The sequence below is a fragment of the Onychostoma macrolepis genome, chromosome 09 (genome assembly GCF_012432095.1).
Source record: "Onychostoma macrolepis isolate SWU-2019 chromosome 09, ASM1243209v1, whole genome shotgun sequence".
Taxonomy (NCBI): Eukaryota; Metazoa; Chordata; class Actinopteri; order Cypriniformes; family Cyprinidae; genus Onychostoma; species Onychostoma macrolepis.
The window spans coordinates 10,634,579-10,659,234 of NC_081163.1; the positions used below are offsets into that span (position 1 = coordinate 10,634,579).

At 36.8% G+C, this 24,656-nt stretch overlaps 1 protein-coding gene across 28 annotated transcripts in view; it reads right to left on the reverse strand.

Annotated features, from left to right (window-relative positions):
* The window catches only part of clasp1a (cytoplasmic linker associated protein 1a), a 73,789-nt gene extending 49,590 nt beyond the window's left edge, over positions 1-24,199 (reverse strand). For all 28 annotated transcript variants that reach the window (XM_058787462.1, XM_058787457.1, XM_058787458.1 and 25 more), the window contains exons 1-2: positions 24,052-24,199; positions 21,561-22,139 (exon numbers count right to left, since the gene is read on the reverse strand). In XM_058787462.1, the coding sequence (XP_058643445.1) occupies positions 21,561-21,755 (195 nt within the window). In that variant the 5' untranslated portion in view covers positions 21,756-22,139; positions 24,052-24,199. The remainder of the gene's footprint in view (positions 1-21,560; positions 22,140-24,051) is intronic.
* Positions 24,200-24,656: the final 457 nt, after the last annotated feature.

A 24,656-nucleotide genomic window follows, 5' to 3' on the forward strand; every position in this document is an offset into this window, starting at 1 on the left:
AGACCGTCTTAGGCTGCCAAACTTAAACATACACTATCCCGCTATTTATATCTTTCCTATCCACCACAATCAAAGAAAGGAGCCAAGTACTATTGTTCTCCTTGCTGAGCTTTTGTTTCATCTCTCTGTGCTTCCTTTTGCTTCATTCCTTCCTCTGTTTTCTCGTTAGCGGCTGACAGGAAATACACAGGAGTGTGATCGATCATTTCAGCTTCTACTCCAGGCTCAAATCAATACCAAAATAAACTATTATATAAGTCTACGCAGGCTCCATCACACCTGGCCAGACAAACAGTGAATAGCAGGAGAGAGGAGGCATATATCTGTCAGAACACACTAATGAGACAGATATGTTTCACGGATATGTGCCCCTGGTTTCGTCATCTTCAATTCATACTACTTTGCTAATCAGTCCAACAGCGCCTGTACATCCCTCGCTAAGACAGGGGTGTTCAACCTTTTTTGGTGCACGTCCCATTTTAAAAGGGGTCATGTCATGAGGAATCCAATTTTCCTTGATAGTTCATAGTTCAGTCAAACACAGGTTGAAAAATGGTCATGTATTATTAAATTGACTGTTTCATCGGCTAAATATAAATGTAATATATGCGTGTGTGTTTGTGTCACTTCCTTCCTCGTTACATAATTAAGCTATAACACAGGATGTTCCAGATGACAAATTACATTTAAATTTTACCAGGCAATTTTTATTTCTATTGACTTTTCTTTTTAGCATCTTGCACCCTGAAAGCCCCGTTATGAAAGCAAAAACTCATTCTGCATGAATGTCTAACTTGGATCAATATTTGTTTGCTATGAAAACAAAGGTTCCGAATCATCAAGTTCATCTTTGCATCTTTGTTATAGCCTACATTTCCTGCAATATTTTAAGCCCAAGACAAGCTGCATTTTTTATCTACCACTGTTCAAAGGTTTGGTGCCAGATTTTTTTTAAACGTTTTACAAAGTAGCATTTTAAGGCTGCATTTACTCGATTAAATATACAGTAAAAACAGCAATATTGTGAAATATTACAACTTAAGATAATGGAGAACAAAAAAAGAAAATATACAGAAACCAAAACTCTAAAATTGCTATAAATAAGGGGAACAATATCTATAAATAAGATACAGCTCTATGAAAACCTCTGCTCTACGATTTCTTTGGTGGTGTGTTATCAAGATCATTCCAGACTGATGTAGCTGGTAAAATAAGCTCGTCCTAGATCCTCACAGGAACAGCGTCCTCATTAGGCCTGTCCAAATGGGAGGACTTTATCCAGGCCAGTGAGACCGCAGGACTAAATGATCTGCAGGGCACAGGGTGAACACTGTCTGTTGAGGTAATCAGTGTTCAAACTGAAATACTACTGAAGACAATGCTGAAAGACTGCGTGTAAAAATAAATAAATAATGCAGTGTTAGTCTAACAAAACTCTTACCAGTCAGGATGCATTGCTAAAGCTATCAGGTCTCTTATTTGCATAAAACTGAACTCTAGTTAACTTTGTTTCATTGCCAACAACCACTATCGATCATTATGTCAACTCAAACAGGAATCTAGTTTTGCTTCTATGCTGGTTTGCTCATTGGTGCCAGCTTTGTGAGCATTCTCTGTGATTTTCCATGAGTCAAACAACAACAGCTGGGATGAAGTCAACAGGCCCAGACACGGATGCAAGAAATCAACATATGTCCACTCTCCATGTGCTGGGTCATTATTATTATTATTATCATACCTGCCACCGCACCACCACCAAGATTAAGTAATGACTATGCACTCTACATTAGCCTTGTATTTTGGGAGGATTTTGAGTTCAAAGGCCTTAATTAGATAAGCTGGTCTCAGGTCAGTGCTTGAGGGAGATTCGAGGCCATCTGTAATATAAGACTAATGTTGCACCACAGCTGTTTTCAAGTAGTAGAGTGGCTCCCTGAGTCACCGGTAAAAAGGGCCTGAGGGACGTCAGGAGCGGCTAAGTGGTGTCTGAACAGTGAAAACGCCTACAATACTGCAGGATAAATAGAAAGTCACACCACAGCAGCACAGCAAAAGAAGCACGGATAGTGAACAACACGTGTATCACCAGACGCTTTCCCTGCTTTAATTTCTTTTGAGAAACACCTGAAATGAGAAGTCTTCTCATCCTACGCAATATAAATGCCTCTCACTACACTTTTGACTGGCTCCTCCATGACTGCACAGTCATGTTTTCTGAAATTATAGCATGTTTCGCTGCTCATAAGAGCCCTTATGATCGCTGTGAAACTCCAAAAAGGACCCAAAAACCATTAAAAAAAAAAAAAAGTTAAATAAAAGTCATTATTCACTGAACTATCCCTTAAAACAAATATTAGTTAGTAAGCTAAATCATGGTTTCCCAAACAGGGGTTCATGAGGGAATTGCAAGGGGTTCGCTAGTTGATGTAATGCAAATAATTAATTGAATCATAAAAAGTATTTTTTATTTTATTTTTAAATTTTCTACATTTTTATTTTAAAAGCACAACTTGTTATCTATCACAAAAGTGATATTATCTTAATTGTTTATAATTGGTTAATAATAATATTAATAATATAATAATTAGGGCTGCCCCCTAATAGTCGACTAACTGTTAGTCGACCAGAAGAGGCTTGGTCAACCGAAATTTTATTAGTCGCAGGAAAAATATAAATGTATATAAAAATCCACATTGGCGAAGTTACGCAGATCGTTAAGGGCTGGTCTATGTGGTAGTACATCGGACAGGACATCCAAACACTCACCTATCATTCATCGACCTCAAATATGGCTTATCATCTGAAATGCGTAAAGTTGCTATGTTACGGTTTGTGTCTTTGGTATCTGCGGTGTTGTGTTGTGTGTTCTTTCTCCTCCTTCTCGTTCTTTCTGGTCTCTGATAGATTGTATGGTGTATGATTGCCATTGGCAGTTCAGATGAGGGGTGTTCTTTATAAGGACGCTGCCAGTATTCAACAGGGAGCTCATTGCTGGTTCGGTCGCGTTTGGTTTGAGAGATCCTGGATCCCTCCTCCGGCCGATGATCAAATTTGTTAAACTCAAGTGAAGTGTAAAACCTGTTCCATTTGCTCTAAAACATTATGTTTTAAGAATGTGGAGCGTAGGGGTGTCCTGCCCATTTATTTCGGGCTGGCTCATTTGGGTTTTGTTTTTTGTTAGGTAGTTAGGGAAGTAAAATGTATTTTTATTTTGTTATTCAATTAGGTTATTTAATGCTTCCTTCTTTTTCTTTCTAGATTGGTTTTGTTTGTTATTTTGGCCTTTGGACACCCCGAAGAGATGCTCTCTATTTTCACTTGCTGTTGTTTGTTTTTAAATAAACTGTGGCTCAGTGGTAGAGCATTGCGTTAGCAGCGCAAAAGGTCGTGGGTTCAATTCCCAGGGAACACACATACTGATAAAACAAAACATATAGCCTGAATGCACTGTAAGTCGCTTTGGATAGAAGCGTCTGCTAAATGCATAAATGTAAATAAACCTAATCACCTTCTTTGACTAATACTGTGTATTTGTTTGATTATCGACCGGAGTGATTTGAATATCTGGGATTCCAGCACCACAACCCAGTTTTATTATGCCCTGTTTAGAGTCTATTACTACTTTCCCTAGGCGCGGGGGCGTAACATGCTAATACTTACATAGCCGCTCAATCTAATGTTAATCTAGAAAAACGTGCGCTATTGAAGTGTCTGTGTGGATTGTGGAAGCTGAACAGTAGCGCACTCACTGCATGACAGATGGAGGCGCCGGTGCGCTCACTTGCTCTTAAAATACTCCCTCATGTTTGGTCATACAGATAAAAGTAATACATCTTTTGAATCTATAAAGACTCTACATTTATTTGTGTGGACAAAACACTGCGCTTTTGTAAAATAATTAAAGCAAACTGGATGAGCTTTCTGCCGTCTCGGTCTCTGTGACCTTGAGCGCAAAACTCCAAAACTCTGTGTATGATTGCCTTACAGACATAAAAAATTATATCTATAGAGAGTGAAATGTCTACTTTCAAATAAACCACTTCAACTGGAAAACAAATATTCTCAGATTATCTATCCATATGAAACATGCATACAGGCGCATCCACTACTGCGGAGATGACGAGTCCGTGTCGCTGATCTCTTAAACCGAAAACAAAGAAAGCACTAGTTTATCAATGAATTATTAAAATGTTAATGCAGTCTCCTTGCTGTTTTTACCTGACACATTCGTAATCATTACTTCTGCCAGTGCTGTGGCAAGCTTTATGGGTTGCTCAATAGGGTTGCAAAAAGGTGGAAAATTTCCAGTAAATTTCAGAAATATTCTAGAAATTTTGGAAACTTTCTGGAAATTTACCAGAAATTTTCCACCCCTTTGCAAACCTAGCGCTCAAACGCTTATTAGGCTATGTAGACAATTAAAGGCTCATTATTATGATTTAAATTGTTTATTAAAAAACGTGCGATTAGTCGACTAATGCTTCAAATGAACGACTACTAGTCGGTCAGACAAATTTTTAGTTTGAGGGCAGCCCTAATAATAATAATATTATTGCAAATAAAATATTTAAAAAATCTAATATAAATAATATAAAACATAATGCTAATACAAAAAAAAATTATGTTTATTATACTGTATAAACATTATGTAGCACACCCCTTTTCAGCACTGCACTGATGGTCTTCTCTCTTCCGGTTTATATTTCCAAAGCATGAAGGTAAGATCTTACAGATTTATGAATGAATCAATCATTTAATCATGAACATAAATGTCAGTAGACTGGGGAGATTTTAACTCTGCAATAAGTAAATCCACTTTACCTGCTAATTACTCTTTGACAGCAATTTCACAAATTATTATTTTTTTTTAAAGTTTGGGAATTCCTGGGCTCCATGCGAGTTGTTGGACCAACACTAGAATCTCTAATAGATGGTATTGGCTAGGTAAAGGAGTGCAATTATTCATAATACAAAGGTGAACTAAAAACAAATCAGAGGAGCTGTTAAGATCTTCAGAAAGTGCATGGGATCGATTACTGCAGGCATGATCTCTATCAAAACAACATGCACAAGCCACGAGGAACTAAATAATCTAGCCTACATCAAAACAAAAATCACTGCAACTAATGGGACTTGTTTACTGTTTGACACCAGGGCTGAAAAGTTATACAAGAAATACACAACCAACAATAATTTCGAGCCAATTAAAATTTCAAATTAGAGTGAGGCATTGTTCAAAGTACCAAAAAACATCACTATCCTTTCTGCGACCTGTGTGACCACTATTAAACCGCATCCATATTTAAACATGCATGAATTTGAGATTGCTTATCAGCTCTGCCCTGATCCCGACCCCATCACCTTCCTCTTTATGTAAGAGGGAGAACACAAAGCACCATCCATACACACACACACACACACACACACACACACACACACACACACACACACACACACACACACACACACACACACACACACACACACACAGTCCTCACAGAGATCACTGTGGTTCACTGGGCTGCAGAACTGTCTACGGGCTATTTAAAACCTTCAGCCAGTGTGCTGGAGACAACATCTCTCATATGCACTGAACACACATCTTCTGTGAAATGAAAAAAATAAAAAACAACAACAAAAACAATCACATTACTTGTTAGTACAATAAATGTTGCTGTGTTACTCTAAAGCTCTTCAAATTAACCAGCCCTGCAGCACACTAAACAGCTTGTGGACCTTGATAATGGCATTACTTAGAAACTGTCCTGATAAAAAAAAAAAGCATATTATCAGAGAAAACAAAAACAACTTCTGAAGGAACACCCAGAGGGAAAGAAAAAAACTTCATTTTCTGAACATTAACTCTTTACAAAAAAAAAAGTACTATGAATTATACACATAAATTGTTCTATGAAGTACTATAAAAAAGCGGTATGAATTGCTAACATCTAGCGGTTTAAATGCAGTCCAAATTCAAAATATCTCTTTTATGTGTAGAAATTAGGAAAGAAGTATTGAAATTTCCCTACTGTAAAGCAAAAATAATATACCTATGAAATATTCATTTTCATTTATTTTACAGTGCACTTGTTTTACAATATATAGCCATTACTGTCATTGTTGTTGTTATTATTATTATTATTATTATTATTATTATTATAATATTCTAATTTGTTTGGCTTCTAAAACACCAGTGTGAATGTAATTTAGACTGAGACAGTATATCTCCTAATAAAAAGAGGGTTGAGTCCCCTTTAAGGTTCAGGTACAAGTCAATTCACTGACTTTTTTCTGACTTACTTAGTTAAGATGGTGGGTTGGAGCTCTTAATTTTGAACTCTCAAAGTGCATTAGATAGAATAATTTAACTTTAAAATGTATAAAAGTTTATTTTCTTTTTTTAAAATTCTTAATTTGTCTTTTTTTTTTTTTTTATATATAAATAATCGCAATAAATATCGTATCATGGACTTCATATAGCGATATTATCATATCGTTACATCCCTAGTATTTACATTACTCCAAAAGAATTTCAAAAAAAGACCATGGTAAAACCTGGTTTGTTAATTTATGGACAGGCATTCAGTAATAATCACAAATCTCAAAATGCATTATAAATGTTGTGGCAAATTCAAAATGATTGATTTGAATTTGTGTTGTTTTTTTTTCCATTTACTTTGAAAAAATAGTGCAGAATATTGGCATAACATTAAAATAATTATCAGCTTATTGGCATTGGGTAGAACTGCAACATCAGCGCAGCCATACAAATCACTCAGTGTTGCTGTGCAAGTAGACTGACAAGAAAGCCACTGAAAGTCAAGCAGTATCAACTGGGTCCGACTATGACAACCCGAGCATTTCCTTTTTCCTCACAATAACATGGCACACAAGCCTACACTTAGAGGTCAGAGGAAACTTTCCAACTACTTAGAATATACACTCAAGAATGTCCTCAGGGCAAAGCGGGGGCTGTCTCTTGACACAGCGAGAAAGGAATGTGGACAATCCTTGCCAACAAAACGGAAACCTGACGCAAGCAGAACAACTACAGCTGATATCCAGCAAAGAGCATTTCCTCTTATCAAACACACACATGCCGCTTTCACGACAGCAGGTGCTGACCAGCGCAGGAAAGCTGAAGTCAGCTGAGTGTGCATGAGTGTAGTGTGTGTGTCAAAGGCAACTTTCTCTAATCCATCAAGTTGCTGGGGTGTCCAAAGCAAGTGTGTGGTCCGTACAAATATTGGTAAAAAAGGCACGGCATGGACGTAAGCATGGCTCCATTTTTAGATTGCCACTCTAAATAACACAACTTTGAATACTTCAGCAGTGAGAGTGATGGTGGCTCAGCAAAAGACTGTAACATCATAGACAAGTAGCATATATGCAAATGACAAATAGATAAACATCTGTCTAAACACTCTCACCCTCGCAAGAAGGGAGTGAAACTAGACTAACAACAAAGGCCAAACTAAAAGCTATTCTGAGCACTATATTATCTTATAATGCAGGGTGTATGTGTGCATTATATATTATACTGTATATTAAATATATTATAATTATGATACATAAAATATAATTTTTTTTATACACAAAAGCATACATACACATATACATATATATATACACACATACGTATATATATATATACATATATCCTAACGTTCAAATGTTTGGGCCCAGTATGATTTTGTTGTTGTTTTGGGGAAAAAAAGAAGAGAAGAGAAAGAAAAGATTTTCCTATTAAAAGAATCCTACAAACTGCAATTTTAGGGTCAGTGCTTTTTTATTTATTTTTATTTTTCACATTTTTTTTGGAAAGAAATTGACATTAAATTGCTCAAAATTATAGTCAAAAAAGACTTTTATACTATATGCTAAAAAATGTTAGAAAGGAATTCTATTTCAATAAACTTTAACTTTCCATTTATCAAAGAATCCTAAGAAATATGTATTAAGCTTTCCACAAAAATATTATGCAGCAGAACTGTTTTCAACAGTGTTAATAACAAATGCTTTTTTTTTTTGAGCACGAAATCAACACATCACAATGATTTCTGAAGGATCACTGAAGACTGGAGTAATGGTTGCTAAAAATTCAGCTTTGCTGCCACAGGAATAATTTTTAAAGTGTCTTTTAAATTGTAAAAATGTTTTAAAATGACTGCTTTTACTGTATTTCTGATTAAATAAATGCAGCCTGGTGAGCATAAGAGACAAAACAAAGGATCTTCTAATTTCCTGCCATTAAAAGGACGCTGTTTTGTGCATTTCAATTAAGGGCAGATCCGTGGCCTGGATCACTGTATGCTTCTAACAGGACAAACATACTAATGCATAAGCTGTACCCTAAAACAAAACAAAGACCCCAATGGACAGTAGCAGACAGGTGACCTTGGCAGTAACCAAAATCCTGTAGCTATAAAAGAAAATAATTACTAATAACAATTAGACAGAACTCAGGAGACTGTGGTTGTCACTATGTGGCAGTGGAAGTGTTTTGGTCATTCGTGCTGTTGAAGTACAGCTGAATTAACAGCTCTTGACACTCTCTCCCCTCACATCCACATCAGCACCTCTGCCACATCCATTCCATCTCACTGCTCGAGGACGACCGACCAAGAGATGTCTGCACCAACAACAAAGACGTGCGTTGTGCTCAGCGATCAGATCAGCCGTACGGAGGGCTGAACTCTACATGAGCGTGAAGTTCAGCTCTATTTCCTTCGTAAGCCTGGATGAGCTGATAACACACTGGTTGTCCTGCTGTGATGGGGGTTGTTTGAGATACACCATTCTGTGATCCAAACTACTAACTCTAGGACTGACAAAGTGCTGTTTCACAATAATTTAACAAAGCAACTAAATAAGTAAGTAAGATATAAAAATGTAGATCTAAAAATGTCAAACTTAATTTAAACTTTATCAATAGCAGTAGTGATACCAATACAAGTAAAATAAAAATATTACATGAATAAAATTAGTTTATTAATCATTTTGAGCATAATTTAACTAAATACAATTTTCATACATTGACTTTGTATGAAGAAAAAAAAAAAAAAAAAAAAAAAACAACACACTTGGAAGTCAATGGGCATAAAACTGTTTGGCTACCAACATTCTTCAAAATATCTTCTGTGTTTCACAGAAGAAACAAAGACATATACAGGTTTGGAACAACATTAGTAAATGATGACAGAACACAAACAGTCTATTGTTTTTCAGTAATGTATACAAACTGAAACATTTACAGAATTTGACAGGCTGGTGTTCTTGGCACAGACTTCAAATTTTTGTATGATACCTACTATGAATTATAGTTTCTTTGGTCTGATTAAGCACGAGTCAACTGAATGAAATGCTAACTGCACAAACAAATGGATGCTTTAATGTTGTTTGCCAAGTAGGCCTTGATGGTTCAACACAAGTTTCAGATTCTGAAAGCAAACCATTGATGGTCTACAAGTAGGTTTAGTGTGGCTTTTCAGCCTCATCACACTTCATTAGATGCCTCTTCATAAAGGGAAGCTTTGATAGAGCACAATGGCAGAAAGAAGACAGAGAGACAGTAGAGCAAAGCAGTACAATAAAGAATAAGAGATAGAAACAAAGAAAAGGCCAGAATTAGGAAGAAATCCAGCTCAAATAAGCCAGTAGAAATTCAAAAGGTTTGAAATCTCAGGCCAAACAATGTTTTTAAACATAAAATTTGCTGAAACAGAATGTAAAAAGGCAGAAATGGAATCTGGTAAAACATCTTGATTCCGCAGAAATGTACAGAGCTTTCGGTGTGCACAAATTTGTTATTGACAAAAGTGAATCTCTAACACTAATTGGTGACTTGTAGACTATGGGATAACACTTGATATGACCAAACACTGAGATCAATATAAAGGCCAGGATCAATGCTTGAGATCCTCATAGCCCTGATTCTGCAATTAAATACATGCACACATAAAGAAACAGAATAATAAAGGGATTCTCGTGTGTATATACAGGTCCTGGTCATATAATTAGAATATCATCAAAAAGTTGATTTATTTCACTAATTCCATTCAAAAAGTGAAACTTGTATATTATATTCATTCATTACACACAGACTGATATATTTCAAATGTTTATTTCTTTTAATTTTGATGATTATAACTGACAACTAAGGAAAATCCCAAATTCAGTATCTCAGAAAATTAGAATATTACTTAAGACCAATACAAAGAAAGGATTTTTAGAAATCTTGGCCAACTGAAAAGTATGAACATGAAAAGTATGAGCGTGTACAGCACTCAATACTTAGTTGGGGCTCCTTTTGCCTGAATTACTGCAGCAATGCGGCGTGGCATGGAGTCGATCAGTCTGTGGCACTGCTCAGGTGTTATGAGAGCCCAGGTTGCTCTGATAGTGGCCTTCAGCTCTTCTGCATTGTTGGGTCTGGCATATCGCATCTTCCTCTTCACAATACCCCATCGATTTTCTATGGGATTAAGGTCAGGCAAGTTTGCTGGCCAATTAAGAACAGTGATACCATGGTCCTTAAACCAGATACTGGTTGCTTTGGCACTGTGTGCAGGTGCCAAGTCCTGTTGGAAAATGAAATCTGCATCTCCATAAAGCTTGTCAACAGAAGGAAGCATGAAGTACTCTAAAATTTCCTGGTAGATGGCTGCGTTGACTGTGGACTTCAGAAAACACAGTGGACCAACACCAGCAGATGACATGGCAGCCCAAATCATCACTGACTGTGGAAACTTCACACTGGACTTCAAGCAACATGGATTCTGTGCCTCTCCACTCTTCCTTCAGACTCTGGGACCTTGATTTCCAAATAAAATGTAAAATTTACTTTCATCTGAAAAGAGGACTTTGGACCACTGAGAAACAGTCCAGTTCTTTTTCTCCACAGCCCAGTTAAGATGCTTCTGACGTTGTCTCTGCTTCAGAAGTGGCTTGGTAGCCCTTTTCCTGAAGACGTCCGAGCGTGGTGACTCTTGATGAACTGACTCCAGCTTCAGTTCACTCCTTGTGAAGCTCTCACAAGTGTTTGAATCGGCTTTACTTGACTGTATTCTCAAGCTTGCGGTCATCCCTGTTGCTTGTGCACCTTTTCCTACCCAAATTCTTCCTTCCAGTCAACTTTGCATTTAATATGCTTTGATACAGCACTCTGTAAACAGCCACACCTTTCAGTAATGACCTTCTGTGACTTACCCTCTTTGTGGAGGGCGTCAATGTTCGTCTTCTGGATCTCTATTATTGTGGTTTCAAAGAACAAGAGATACCCAGAATTTATACTGTAGGGATGGTCATTTATTGAAACTCAAATGTAAATATTCTAAATTTTCTGAGATACTGAATTTGGGATTTTCCTTAGTTGTCAGTTATAATCATCAAAATTAAAAGAAATAAACATTTGAAATATATCAGTCTGTGTGTAATGAATGAATATAATATACAAGTTTCACTTTTTGAATGGAATTAGTGAAATAAATCAACTTTTTGATGATATTCTAATTATATGACCAGCACCTGTATACAAATTAGGAGTAATAAGAAAGGATATGACATCCACAGTAACCCTGTGCTTATATAACCAACATGAAAACGTGAGGATTTACACAATTATGCACAATGAACTCAGATTAAAACTAGGTAATTATACATCCGTGGGAGAAAAATGATTTTAAATCCCATTCACTGATCGTGAATAATGATGATCATGTCTTAACATGATCTGAAGCTCATAACTATATCTTTTCTATAGTTTCCAACACAAAAACAAACAATGGCACATGATGAGCTATTATTATGTCATACAAGCACATTGGTCTATTCGGAGGATAGAAACGACTCATTTAGTAAGACTGACAAAAGCACAAGACCAAAGAGATGGGTTACATAAAAAGATAGCGCACTTTCCCCCCACTATTTAGTTACAATACAGCCGTACACAAAACCACAGGCTGCTCTGTTCATGCTCAAGCAGTGGAACAGCACATCTAATGCAGTGGCATTGAAAAAAAAAAAATCAAGCAGAGGAAGAATGGGCAAATTCAGTGCTTTTGTGAGATGTTGTTCATGTTAAGTATGCAATAATAATAATTAATTTAAAAAAAAGAATTTAAAAAAACTAACTATAAATAATTTAGGCAATTTTTTAAAAACAAAAGGATTAATTCAGAACATCTTTGCAGGATGTTGTTCATTGTCCATGTAAAGTATGCATCAAAATACATCTTCATTAAACAAAAAGGGGTTAATTCACAGCACCTTTGTGAAGCATGCAGCAAAAATCAGAAAAAATGCAATAAAATAAAATATAAACTAAAAAAATAATATTAAATTATAGGCAACTGGAACAAACCGGGAAAAAGTCCTGCATACTGTCATAGGTTGCAAATGTTATTCAGTATCAATGTTTAAATGAACAGATTAATGCCTAAAGAAGGCCTTTGAATGAAATGTTTAATAAAAACAATGCAAAATACAGTTTCATGGATGTTAAGAAATATTTATGGTCAGAAAATTGGATTAACTGATAAGACCTGATCCAGTCTAATCAATTCAAAACTACTGACAATTATGGAAGTTCAAGAAGTTATGGAAGTTAATTTTGGGCCTTAACTGCAACGTACGTGGTAGAAGATAAAAGGCCACTCAGAGGTGTACTAAACTCTCTGATGATTTTAGCAATAAATATTTGAGAGGTTAAAAGCTGTGGGAGTTTGAGGAGAGAGGAGAAGGGAGGGCAACAGCTGGGCAGAGAGAGACAGAGCTGGAATGTTGCCAACTAAATCAGAGTCTTGTCTTCCGGAAGCTTTAGTAGCTTAAGAGAGACAGACTACAGCAGCCGCTCTCTGCATGCAATCATTCCCCCACTGTACTCTGGTATCCCATCACCCTCTGCGTCAACAACATCATGGCGCTCTCCTGCCGCCAGCCTGGCTCTGTGTACATCACACGCCGTTCAGCGACAGGCAAGTGGGCCACACGTGCTAAATAATCACACTGCAGTGAGGGAGGGGGAAAATCAGCCGCAGCTGAGGACTGAAGAGTCGGCAGTGCTGTGGTGTTCAAAAACAGAGAATGGAGTGATAGAGTAAGGTGAGGAGACGGAGAGACAGAGACTACAGGAGCTTGAATAATGCAAACTGACAGGACAGAAAAAGCATGAAAAAAAGAGAAGAAATACAGAACAGATGAAAGAGACAGTGAAGAGATGATTAGCCGTTGGATGTACTGCCATTCAATTAAACTATGTATAAGAGGATTGCTGATCTTCACTTCTATCTACTAAAATCTAGCATTATATTTATATTATGTATTGTGTTCAAGTAATGTTCTTTTTTTTTTTATTTAGAGCAAGTGTGCTGTTAGTCAATATAAAGTAAATAATACAATTTAATAAAGGTTTAGTTCACACAAAAATGACATGAAGGTGAGTAAATGATAAAGATTGATTTAAAATAACTGTTTTCTATTTTAATATATTTTAAAATGCAGTTCATTCCAGTGATAGCAAAGCTAAAATTTTAGCATCATTACTGCAGTCTTCAGTGTCACATGATCCATCAAAAATCATAATATGCTGATTTGGTGTTCAAAAAACGTTTTATTATTATCAATGTTAAAATAGTTGAGGAAATACATTTTTGTAACAATGTTAAAGTCTTTACTGTCACTTTTAATCAATTTAATGCATCCTTGCTGAACAAAAGTATTAATTTCTTAAAATCTTACTGACTTTAGTGTATCTTACACAATAGCTAATCAATTCATTATCAATGCTGATAATTCCAAAATGGTCAAATATCATTAGCTTTGCACATATCATTCAAATAATATTCATGACACAAAAATGTTACTAAAAATGTCAACCGTTCAAGCAGAAATGTGAGAAATATTGAATTAAAATAATCACATGGAAAATCATTTTAATACCATCGATTCTTATGCCATGTCGGTATTTTTCCTGAATTCATTCTTGCACAAGCTGAAGCATAATGACATAACGTGCAGGCAGGGTCCACATGTACCACCTACCAAATATAGGATGACTTCAATAAACGTTACAAGAGGTTGTGTGGCCTACTTAACTTTGAGTCTTGCTCAAATGACAACAGCAACATTATCCACTACAGTGGTTGAAAACAAGACATGATGCTGATAAATGTTTAACTAACATGGACATATTGTGAACACATGGAAATGCTAGTTAAATGGTTTCCTGTCAGTTTAATTACGTTTCTCTTATTTTTGTATATTATTAGAGACAGTTACAAGAAAGCCAGTTACAGGAAAACTTCCCAAAAAGTGTCAAAACATCATGGCGCTTTCAAAAGCATTCGTATTTCCAGTTTTGCTAAAGGCACTAAAGTTACTTACAACCCATTTCAATTCTATAATGTGACATGTCAGAAGGAAAGGGATACTGAATGAGTAAGAATGCAGGGTGGGACTTTTTAATCTGCTGGGAATTGATCTAATCGGGAAAAGTGGTTTCTATAGTTTTCCTCTGGAATAATGTGCACAGATGAATCGTTCACAATAAGACCAGGGCTGTATTTCCCAATAGTATCATAAGCCTTGCTCATAGAAACCATATACGCCAATGTTCTCTAGTGATCAACTAAAGTTCACAATGCTTCTGGGAAATGTAGGCATGCACTTTAAAAAAATAAATGGTGCTACACAGCACTAAAAGTGCTTATTGGCTCGTAATCATAGGGGAACCACTTTTGGTGCTATATAGCACCATATCTTGAAAGGTGCTATACAGCACCTTTGTCTTTGTGCTATGTAGAACCAAGCCAAAGAACCGCTGAAGAACCACTGACGCACCAACATTTGGTGCTAATTTTCTACCACACAACAGCCTAATAGATAAAACAAACTGTTTACAAATCATTTGAAAGTGAATTTAATCAGGCTGGCAATAGCCAGCCATTATGCCAAAAAGCTTGTTCCCAATGCCATATGGATTTTGTTTCAAAAATATGGAAAACGGTAAAAAGACAGAAAAATCGAAAATATTTTTGTTCAACTTTGGAAGCAAAACATAACACGTAACAATAAAGGGAGGTGCCATACACAACAGTTGCTTTCTATGAAAGTCACATCTACCCCCCACCATTATGAAGTCAAGGGTGGTACAAAGGACACAGGGCTTACATCAGCTCATGAACAAACAAAAAAGACAGTTTCTTGCCCTCCTTATCTCCCCTCCCCTCCATTTTCTTCTCTCTCCCCAGTCAGACAAATTTCCTCTCTAAGCTGCTTAAAGACAGAATGTTCTGCTGCTCTTAAGCAAATTGAGGGGTTTGCTACAATTTTTTTTTTTACATACATTTACAGGACTGTGTGATGGATGTCAGGCCTCATTGTGTGAAACCAGAGCTGTGTGCCTTTCAGTTTAACTGAGAATGCATGAATTTGAAATGAGTTTGAATAGAGGTAGATGCAGATAGATGCAGAACTGTAATTCAAGTTTAAGCAGAAACATATATATAATAGTTGTAAGTGTAGTTTGCCACAACAAATATAATCTTTCAGTATGATTTACCCATAAACATTTTATCATATACACAACATATGGCATAATCTCAACAAATTAGAATACTTCATAAGACCAATAAAAAAAATTACAAAAAACATTTTTAGTGAATTGTTGGCCTTCTGGAAAGTATGTTCATACTGTATATGTACTCAATACTTGGTAGGGGCTCCTTTTGCTTTAATTACTGCCTCAATTCGGCGTGGCATGGAGGTGATCAGTTTGTGGCACTGCTGAGGTGGTATGGAAGCCCAGGTTTCTTTGACAGTGGCCTTCAGCTCGTCTACATTTTTTGGTCTCTTGTTTCTCATTTTGGTCTCTTGTTTTGATTCTCTATGGGGTTCAGGTCTGGTGAGTTTGCTGGCCATTCAAGCACACCAACACCATGGTCATTTAACCAACTTTTGGTGCTTTTGGCAGTGTGGGCAGGTGCCAAATCCTGCTGGAAAATGAAATCAGCTTCTTTAAAAAGCTGGTCAGCAGAAGGAAGCATGAAGTGCTCCAAAATTTCTTGGTAAACGGGTGCAGTGACTTTGGTTTTCAAAAAACACAATGGACCAACACCAGCAGAGGACATTGCACCCCAAATCATCACAGACTGTGGAAACCTAACACTGGACTTCAAGCAAATTGGGCTATGAGCTTCTCCACCCTTCCTCCAGACTCTAGGACCTTGGTTTCCAAATGAAATACAAAACTTGCTCTCATCTGAAAAGAGGACTTTGGACCACTGGGCAAGAGTCCAGTTCTTCTTCTCCTTAGCCAAGCTAAGACGCCTCTGACGTTGTCTGTGGTTCAGGAGTGGCTTAAGAAGAGGAATACGACAACTGTAGCCAAATTCCTTGACACGTCTGTGTGTGGTGGCTCTTGATGCCTCGACCCCAGCCTCAGTCCATTCCTTGTGAAGTTCACCCAAATTCTTGAATCGAATTTGTTTGACAATCCTCATAAGGCTGCGGTTCTCTTGGTTAGTTTTTAATCTTTTTCTTCCACACTTTTTCCTTCCACTCAACTTTCTGTTAACATGCTTGGATACAGCACTCTGTGAACAGCCAGCTTCTTTGGCAATGAATGTTTGTGGCTTACCCTCCTTGTGAAGGGTGTCAATGATTGTCTTCTGGACAGCTGTCAGATCAGCAGTCTTCCCCATGATTGTGCAGCCTATTGAACCAAACTGAGAGACCATTTTGAAGGCTCAGGAAACCTTTGCAGGTGTTTTCAGTTGATTAGCTGATTGGCATGTCACCATATTCTAATTTGTTGAGATAGTGAATTGGTGGGTTTTTGTTAAATGTGAGCCAAAATCATCACAATTAAAAGAACCAAAGACTTCAGTACTACTTCAGTCTGTGTACATTGAATTTATTTAATACAAAAAGTTTCACAATTTGAGTCGAATTACTGAAATAAATAAATTTCCACGACATTCTAATTTATTGAGATGCACCTGTATGTCCAGGCACAACAGACATTCATTTTCGCTTATTTTTATAAAAATTGCCAATAATTCTAGCAGCATAGAAAAACCAACCAGCAGAATTAATGAAATATGGAACCTTTTGAAACACAAATTTGCTATTAGTGCACTTGTAGCTCAATACATAATGAACATTACATTTTTATTTCTATAAGGTAATCTGAAAACATTTTTGTGTTATGGCAAAATCAAAATCTCTTTTGATGATTGCACAGGTATAAAATAATATATTCCACTTATTTGGGAATAAATAGGTATAATTAGTCAACATTAATGATTAAACTTGTTCTGGACTAGTTAAACTAAAGAAGCTAAATTCAACTTGCTAAATCCCTCTTTGAATTGCAATACAATAAATCATTTTTCCTGTCATTCCAATTCAAATTCCAATGTATTATCCAGTGGGGTGTGGCCAATTCAATACAAATTCATCATGAACTGAGAGAGAATTTTTAAATTCTGAATTTAGCCCAACCCTGGTCCCCTGGTTAAGAGTGACATTCATTACACCTCAGTAAATAATTGACTCACTGATTTTAAAAATGGGCAGGATGCTTGGGTTAAGATGAATAGACAATTAATTTATAGGCAACATCTAGAGGCTTAGTGCTACATGTACTTGCCAAAACAATTCATCTAGATCCTGCATAATAAAAGAGTGTTGAAAGCATTTTGTCCTTCACTGGCTAAACAGGTCCTTTGGACTGAAAGTCTAGACAGCATTAATGATCACATAAACAGCACTGTGGAGCAAACATGTCAGTACATGATTTACTCTTTGATGGGGCACAAAAGCCTTTATTAATCAGTCTTAAGCTCTACAACAACACCATTAGAATAGAGATAACCACAAACGCTTTTAATTCAGGTTAACCTATCACTTATCAGAAATGTGAAGGAATGACCGCAACCAACAGGACAAAAGTTTTCTATTGTGTACAAACCAAAAAGTGGTGAACTAAAAAGAATACGTAACTTCTGGAAGAGTCAGATAATCAATTCTGTTTTAGTACAACCAACACCATGGTGAAGCCAAGGCTGTCAAGCAAAGCTGTCAAAGCTTGTAGAGTAACCGAGTCAGCATTACTTCAAAGGCCAAACTGTTTTCTGATACGGACACACATCACACGTGAAGAGCCAACCTCACCCAAACCCTGCCCGAATACTTTCCACATTACTCCCAACATCAATTGCTGTCTACTGTCAAGGCTGGTGCTTGTGAATAAAATGCGGCGTGAGCGAATTCATTTGTTCTCAGGCAGTTGCAAGCAAGCATTTACTGACATCCAGCAAAACCTGACGTTGAAAAACACTTTCCTGAAATAACCCTCCTAGCATTACAAAGAAAACTATTAGGGTTGGGCAATATATATCAAACAATCATAATATATTCACAGTGATTTTGCTGCTAACATTAAATGAAGAAACGTTGTGAATATTGCAATGATTTATTTTCATGTGCTTTTTATTTGGCCATTAGGTTGCTATAACACAAGTTGTGCAATCCTTCCTTGTCTCATGACTTGCAAGAACAAGAAAAATGTTTAATAAGCATCTCTGATTTAAACCTGACTGCATTATTAATCAGTTCAAACTAGGGCTGCAAAACGATTAATCGCAATTAATCAAATTCGAAATAAAAGTTTGCTTTACATACTGTGTGTGTACTGTGCATATTTATTATGTATATATAAATTAGGGGTGTCAACGTTAACGCATGCGATTAATCTAAAAATTTTAAAGCAAATTAATCGTTTGATAAGGTTTGACCCATAGACTGTATAGGTTTGACCCCAACTTCTTGCCATCATCGCAGTGTGGAAAGTTATCTATCATTGTGTGATGAGGGGACAGCAAACCAGTGTTGCCAGGGTAGCAGCACAAGTGGGCTATTTTGAAAATACAGTTGCGGGAAAAATTACAGAGCCGTGGGTTGCGGTTTTTTGGGATATTTTATAATGTACTGCATCCGCCCAAAGTGTATATAGACAAATAAAAATTAAAATAGATCCTTTTACTAATGTGTATTATACTTGAAATGCATCCCTGGCAACTTAAGAACGGAGAGGCGGTTGTAACATCACAAACAACGGGAGTTTCAGCTAGAGCATACATGTTAAGGCTTTTACACAGCAGAAATAAACATTACAACAGCCACTATAGATTATATAAGACAATAAACACACTGATTACGATAGATATGGTTGTATGCTTGTATGTATGTTTCTATGCTAATTTGTGCAGCGCTATATAAGGCTATAAATAGCATATTTTAACATCAGTAAACGACCAAATTCCACATGTTATCGCAAAAGGAAGTTATTACAAACACTTGATGGTGGTTTGAAGTGAGTTCTGAGTAAAAGTGTATTATTAATCTCATAAACTGTCTTATGAAGCATGATACTAATGTTAGCTCTAATGCAGCTGCAGAACAGGTCCAATTATTTTTTCATAATGCATTTTGTCATAATACTTCACGTAAGGTCGCAAGAAAATGTTTTGTTGTATTTATTTAGAAATACTTTTGATAATAGTTAGGTAAATGTGTACTGGGATTGAAGCGATGTGGCTTGGTAAACATTTTATTGCCAGTATAAAGGCTGATAATGGCTGAATAAAAACAAAAGAATAATAAGGATTATGTCTCATACCTTGCGGACGTGTGAACGGTTCTGTTTCTTTAAACTATAGTTAGTCATGCATTTCTTTATTTCAACACACTTACGGGTAAATCCTAGTATTTAAAATTTGTGATTAATCATGATTAATCACAGTCCATGACTGTGATTAATGCGATTAAATTTTTTAATCGATTGACAGCACTAATTTATATATACATAATAAATATACACAGCACACACACATATAGTATGTAAACGCTTTGGATAAAAGCGTCTGCAAAATGACTAAATGTAAATGTAATGTAAACAAACTTTTATTTTCAATGTGATTAAACGCGATTACTCATTTTGCAGCTCTAGTTCAAAACGTAATTTTAATAATTTCAATCTACTTTGATAGAGTCTGTTTGGTTGAAATGAAGGAGTGGGAAAAAAATGATTAAGAAAATACAGATAAATATTAAATTACATCAGTAGATAAATATTGAAATACAACAAAAGGCTGATAAACAGAGACAACATTTCAGAGATATCACCCAGTCTTAATTGCTGTAATGAAATACTATCCATTCATGGAATCACACAGCAACTGGCTGAAACATGAGACTTTCTGAAAGAATCATCCTTCAGATGGGTTCAAATGAGGTCGTTCATGAAAAATGTGATTCTATTGTCGTTCAATCTAAAGTTCAAATCATGTGACTGCAAAACCTTGAGCTGACCTGCGACCTTCACAGGCTTCACTAGGCTTCTTCTCACAAGAAGAATTCACAATACATTCATGATGTTATACAGCATTAAAATGTATACAAAACACAGCAGAGCTATGCTTCATGACGCTAACCACTTGACATAACTGCTACTCTGTGTTTACAAGATGCTTGAGGAAGTGACATCAAAGATAAACAGGCTCTGAACACTGTCAAAATAATATACCACAATCAACAAAACCTACGCAGAAAAACAAAAACAGTCGGGCGGCTCTGACTCAGCACTGCAAAGCTATTAGGTCAAGGAGAAATATCTGAAATACAAATCTCACATGGATGCTTCTTAAGAGGATTTTTGGCATGATTCCCATTAAACACTTTATCTCCATTAATTGCCAGTGTTAGCGTTTGATTCTAGGATATGAAACCAGTAATTGAGTATAAGCCATCTTATTTCACCCTACAGCCTTCTTAAATGTCTACTGTAGACAGCATTCAATATAAGACGCCTATTGCATAAATAATCATGTATAAAAATAATAATAAGATTATGGTTAGTCATGTAATTTAATCTTGGCCTGAATTCTTCGAGCACAAAACCAGAATAAAAATGAATATCAACAATTAGCCTATCATCTACACCTTTAAAGGCCCAGTACACCAAATAAATAAATACGTTTTTTCTGATCTTCACTTCAATCCAAAAGGACGTCCTTTCTTCCATGAGGAACTATGAAAACCTTTCTGCATTAGATGCAAGTAACTACACACAAAACAACTGCATAGACATTTATCTGAACTGTTCAACAGAAGTCAGTCACACAGGTTTGGAACAACATGAGGGTGAATAAATGAGGACCAAATTTCCATTTCTGGGTGAATGAATGCTTTAATCATCGTCTAAAGACGTGGACACAAAGTGAAGTCTCTCATTGTGTCTGATCTTGAAATATGTCAACATGAAGGGCTGTAAATGTTCCAGTGACCTCAAAAGCCAGCTCTATTTCGCTCAAGGGATCGATTCAGGCCCTCAATTCTATGCCAGACAACTGCCTGAAGGAGAATTCCAAAAGAAAAGCCCTTGCTTTATAACCCATAATACCCAATCCAATTGAAACACCACCCTGCACCCTTTAATGCCACCAAACCTGCAGGACATTACAGTTAAGCATCTAAACGGTATAAAAAAAACCTCTTACCTTGAAGTTGCTGGAGTTAACCCAAGAGGTGGCGATGCCGTCCACCATTTTATCCAGCGCAGTCTGGTCACTCTCTAGGTCGTGACACTTGTCAGCATCTGTGATGTAGTCGATGAGCTCCGGACCCATCTGCAACCTGCGGGCCACATCCTTCTGTAGAACCTGGGTCAGACAGTACTCCATATTGGGCTCCATGGCCTATGATGTCCTGCCACCACCCGTGTGGCAGTGGAGAGGAAAAAACGAAATAAAAAAATAGGCCTTTAGCGTGTGCAATCCAGGCAAAACAAGAGCGCACGCTTATTAATATCCTGTGTTGATGAACACTATGAGTGCCACAGACTGGCAAGAAGCTGAGCAGTAGGGATGTCGACTCGGGAATGCAAACGATGCACCATATGTGACTAGACAACAGCTGATGAGGACTGCGAATTCTCCTTTTTGTCCCTTTAGGAGGCAGCCAAACCTCTAGCAGCGGCAGAAGCGCTCTTGGTTGCGGTGGAGCAGCAGGAGTTGTGGTAACTAGAGCAGGAGAGAGATGGTCCGGCAGAGCATTGCTTCATAATTCAGAGGTCCTCCCTGCTCAGGATGAGAAAAGAGAGCTGTTAGCGGAGTACCACCTCTGGATATCAAATGCCAGTGCGGCTGGACCTGCATTTTTGTCAGCTCAGATCAGCAGCCACTTACGAGAAAAGCAGAAAAGCCCTTTGATGGTGACATAACTCAAAGTCCGGCTTGCATTCTCTTAACTATTTATTTGCTGACCACACATCAGCTGCACGGCTTTGTGGGATACAGCAAGAGAGGAATTCCACTCATACTAAAGGGGTAGTTCACCCTAAAATGAAATTAACTCGTCTTTGTCATTTTAAACCCATTTGATGTTAAACAAAAAGGAAAAACGCCATAAAAGCACCACAACAGCAGTCTATACAACTACTAAAGGTCCTGAGTGTGTTACACAGCAGTAATGCCATGTCTATGATACTTGCCTCCCAACTACTTTGAGACAAAAATCTGCTAAGGCATCAAGAGAATAATCTAGCTGCAATCACAGTTGGTCACTGCAAAGTATATTACTCTGATAAGCAGATTACCTGATGCCCGGACTCCAATTTTTCTGAAAGACTTCATGAAATGAGCAAAAGATACATTGTCCATTGATCAAAGCGGAACATTGAAAATGATGAATGTACTGGTTACTGAAGTACACTGTGTGTGTGTGTGTGTGTGTGTGTACAGTGGAGTCCAAAATGAAAGTCTGAGACTTAAAATACCAGTTTCAAGATCCCAAAATAATGTAAAATAAATACAATAATGCTAATAATAAATACATTTAAAAAGGAGGAAAATTTTCAAAGTAAAATAAAGAAATATTTAAGATTAGATGCTCATACTGTCAAATAACATGGATCAGTAGGTTTTGCACAAACTAGTTCATGCAGCTCATCTAAACAAATATAAACAAATCTAAAGAAATCTCATTTTTAAATTCAACTTTTTCCATGCAAATTTGTACGCAGATAATATTATGATAAAATTTAGAAAAATGCAAAATAGAAGAAAGATTTACTGGTGATCTCAGACATTTGGTCCTCACTGTGTTTGTGTTTTCTGTCTTCACTGTCACAAGCGGTTTTGTTTTTGCTTAGTTTACATTACAAGTCTGTGCCTGTACTTCACGTATCTAAGCTACACAATGCTGGGAGGGGACCTTGCCTAGTCTCCTAATTCTCCATAGATCAGAATCACGGGAGTGATTATGAACTGTGCTGTCGCCTTAATGTAAAACACACACACATTACATGCTAATTCAATGATGTCAAGCATGATTTACCTGTGCCTCCCTCAAACCACAAATCACAGGCCTCCAATTACAGATTAATTCATCTCTTTAGTGGTTAAGCATTAACACGTCAGTCGTTTTTAAAACTAGATAATTAGTAAAGAAACTAACCCTGCTGTACACAAGCTAAAACGATCTTGCAGTACCCTAAATACTCACCAGTACTGGGTGGAAATCTGATTAGAATTCAAAGCAGAATCACCGTGTATATACTACAGAACTGATGTACTACATAAAGCAAAAATCAGTACAAGTGGACTCAAACAGAATGTCATTTCAAGTGAATGACAGGTCCTACATGTGCATCATTGTAAACATATTTACATTGACAATCACGTAGTATCTGTCATTCACCCTAAATGAGATGCTTTACTCAGGAGTCCAGGTTTTAAAAGACCTTATTGTCTTTTATATACGTTAACAATTCAAATATCAAGCCCCTTATGATGAAATCCATATTAGTATTTAATTACCAACTGTTTTCAGATCATATCTGAATGAATTTGTTTCTTTTTCATTGATCATCTAGCCGGTTATGCTAGCTCTCACTAGCCGACCGAATAAACTGTCAAAACACCGGCGATTTACACCAAACCGGTACATGTAAACGACAAGCTTGGTTGAAATAATAGGTTATATACTCACTCTGCCGAATCTAGCGGTGGTTTCTGTGTGAAATGACACGGGTTGGGTTATTAAAGGTAAACGAGGTTTGTCTCTCTAGAGCTGCTCCTGTAGACACAATGATGGAGCTGGAATGCGCATGCGCTACACACCTCTGCTCTATTACTGATTTAATGTCAAATCCGCTTACAGATTTCATACAAACGCTGCGACATGACAAACATGTTTCACTTTATTGCATTATGACTGCTAGCCATAACGGCTAGCTTGTACCCCTTTATTATGTATGTACAGTATGCGAGTCATTTCTCCATCTATTAGCACCTTTACCTTTGTAATTACCAATATTTGCTCTTATATTTTGAATGTTTTTCCACACAGTAGCCAACACACATTTTGTTTACACCCGCATATTAGAAATCCTCTGGTTTCCTTCTGTCTCGCTGCCACATGGTCATTTTTCCTTGTGTAGCTAAAACAATGAACCTTTATGGCATGCTATTTTAACATTGATTCCTAAAAACGTCTATTATTTGATTTTAATTGCTTGCAAGTAATCCAATAACGAGCAGAATCTTTTTTTCCCCTTCTAGCTAACAGACACTAGTTACTAGAAATTACTCAAA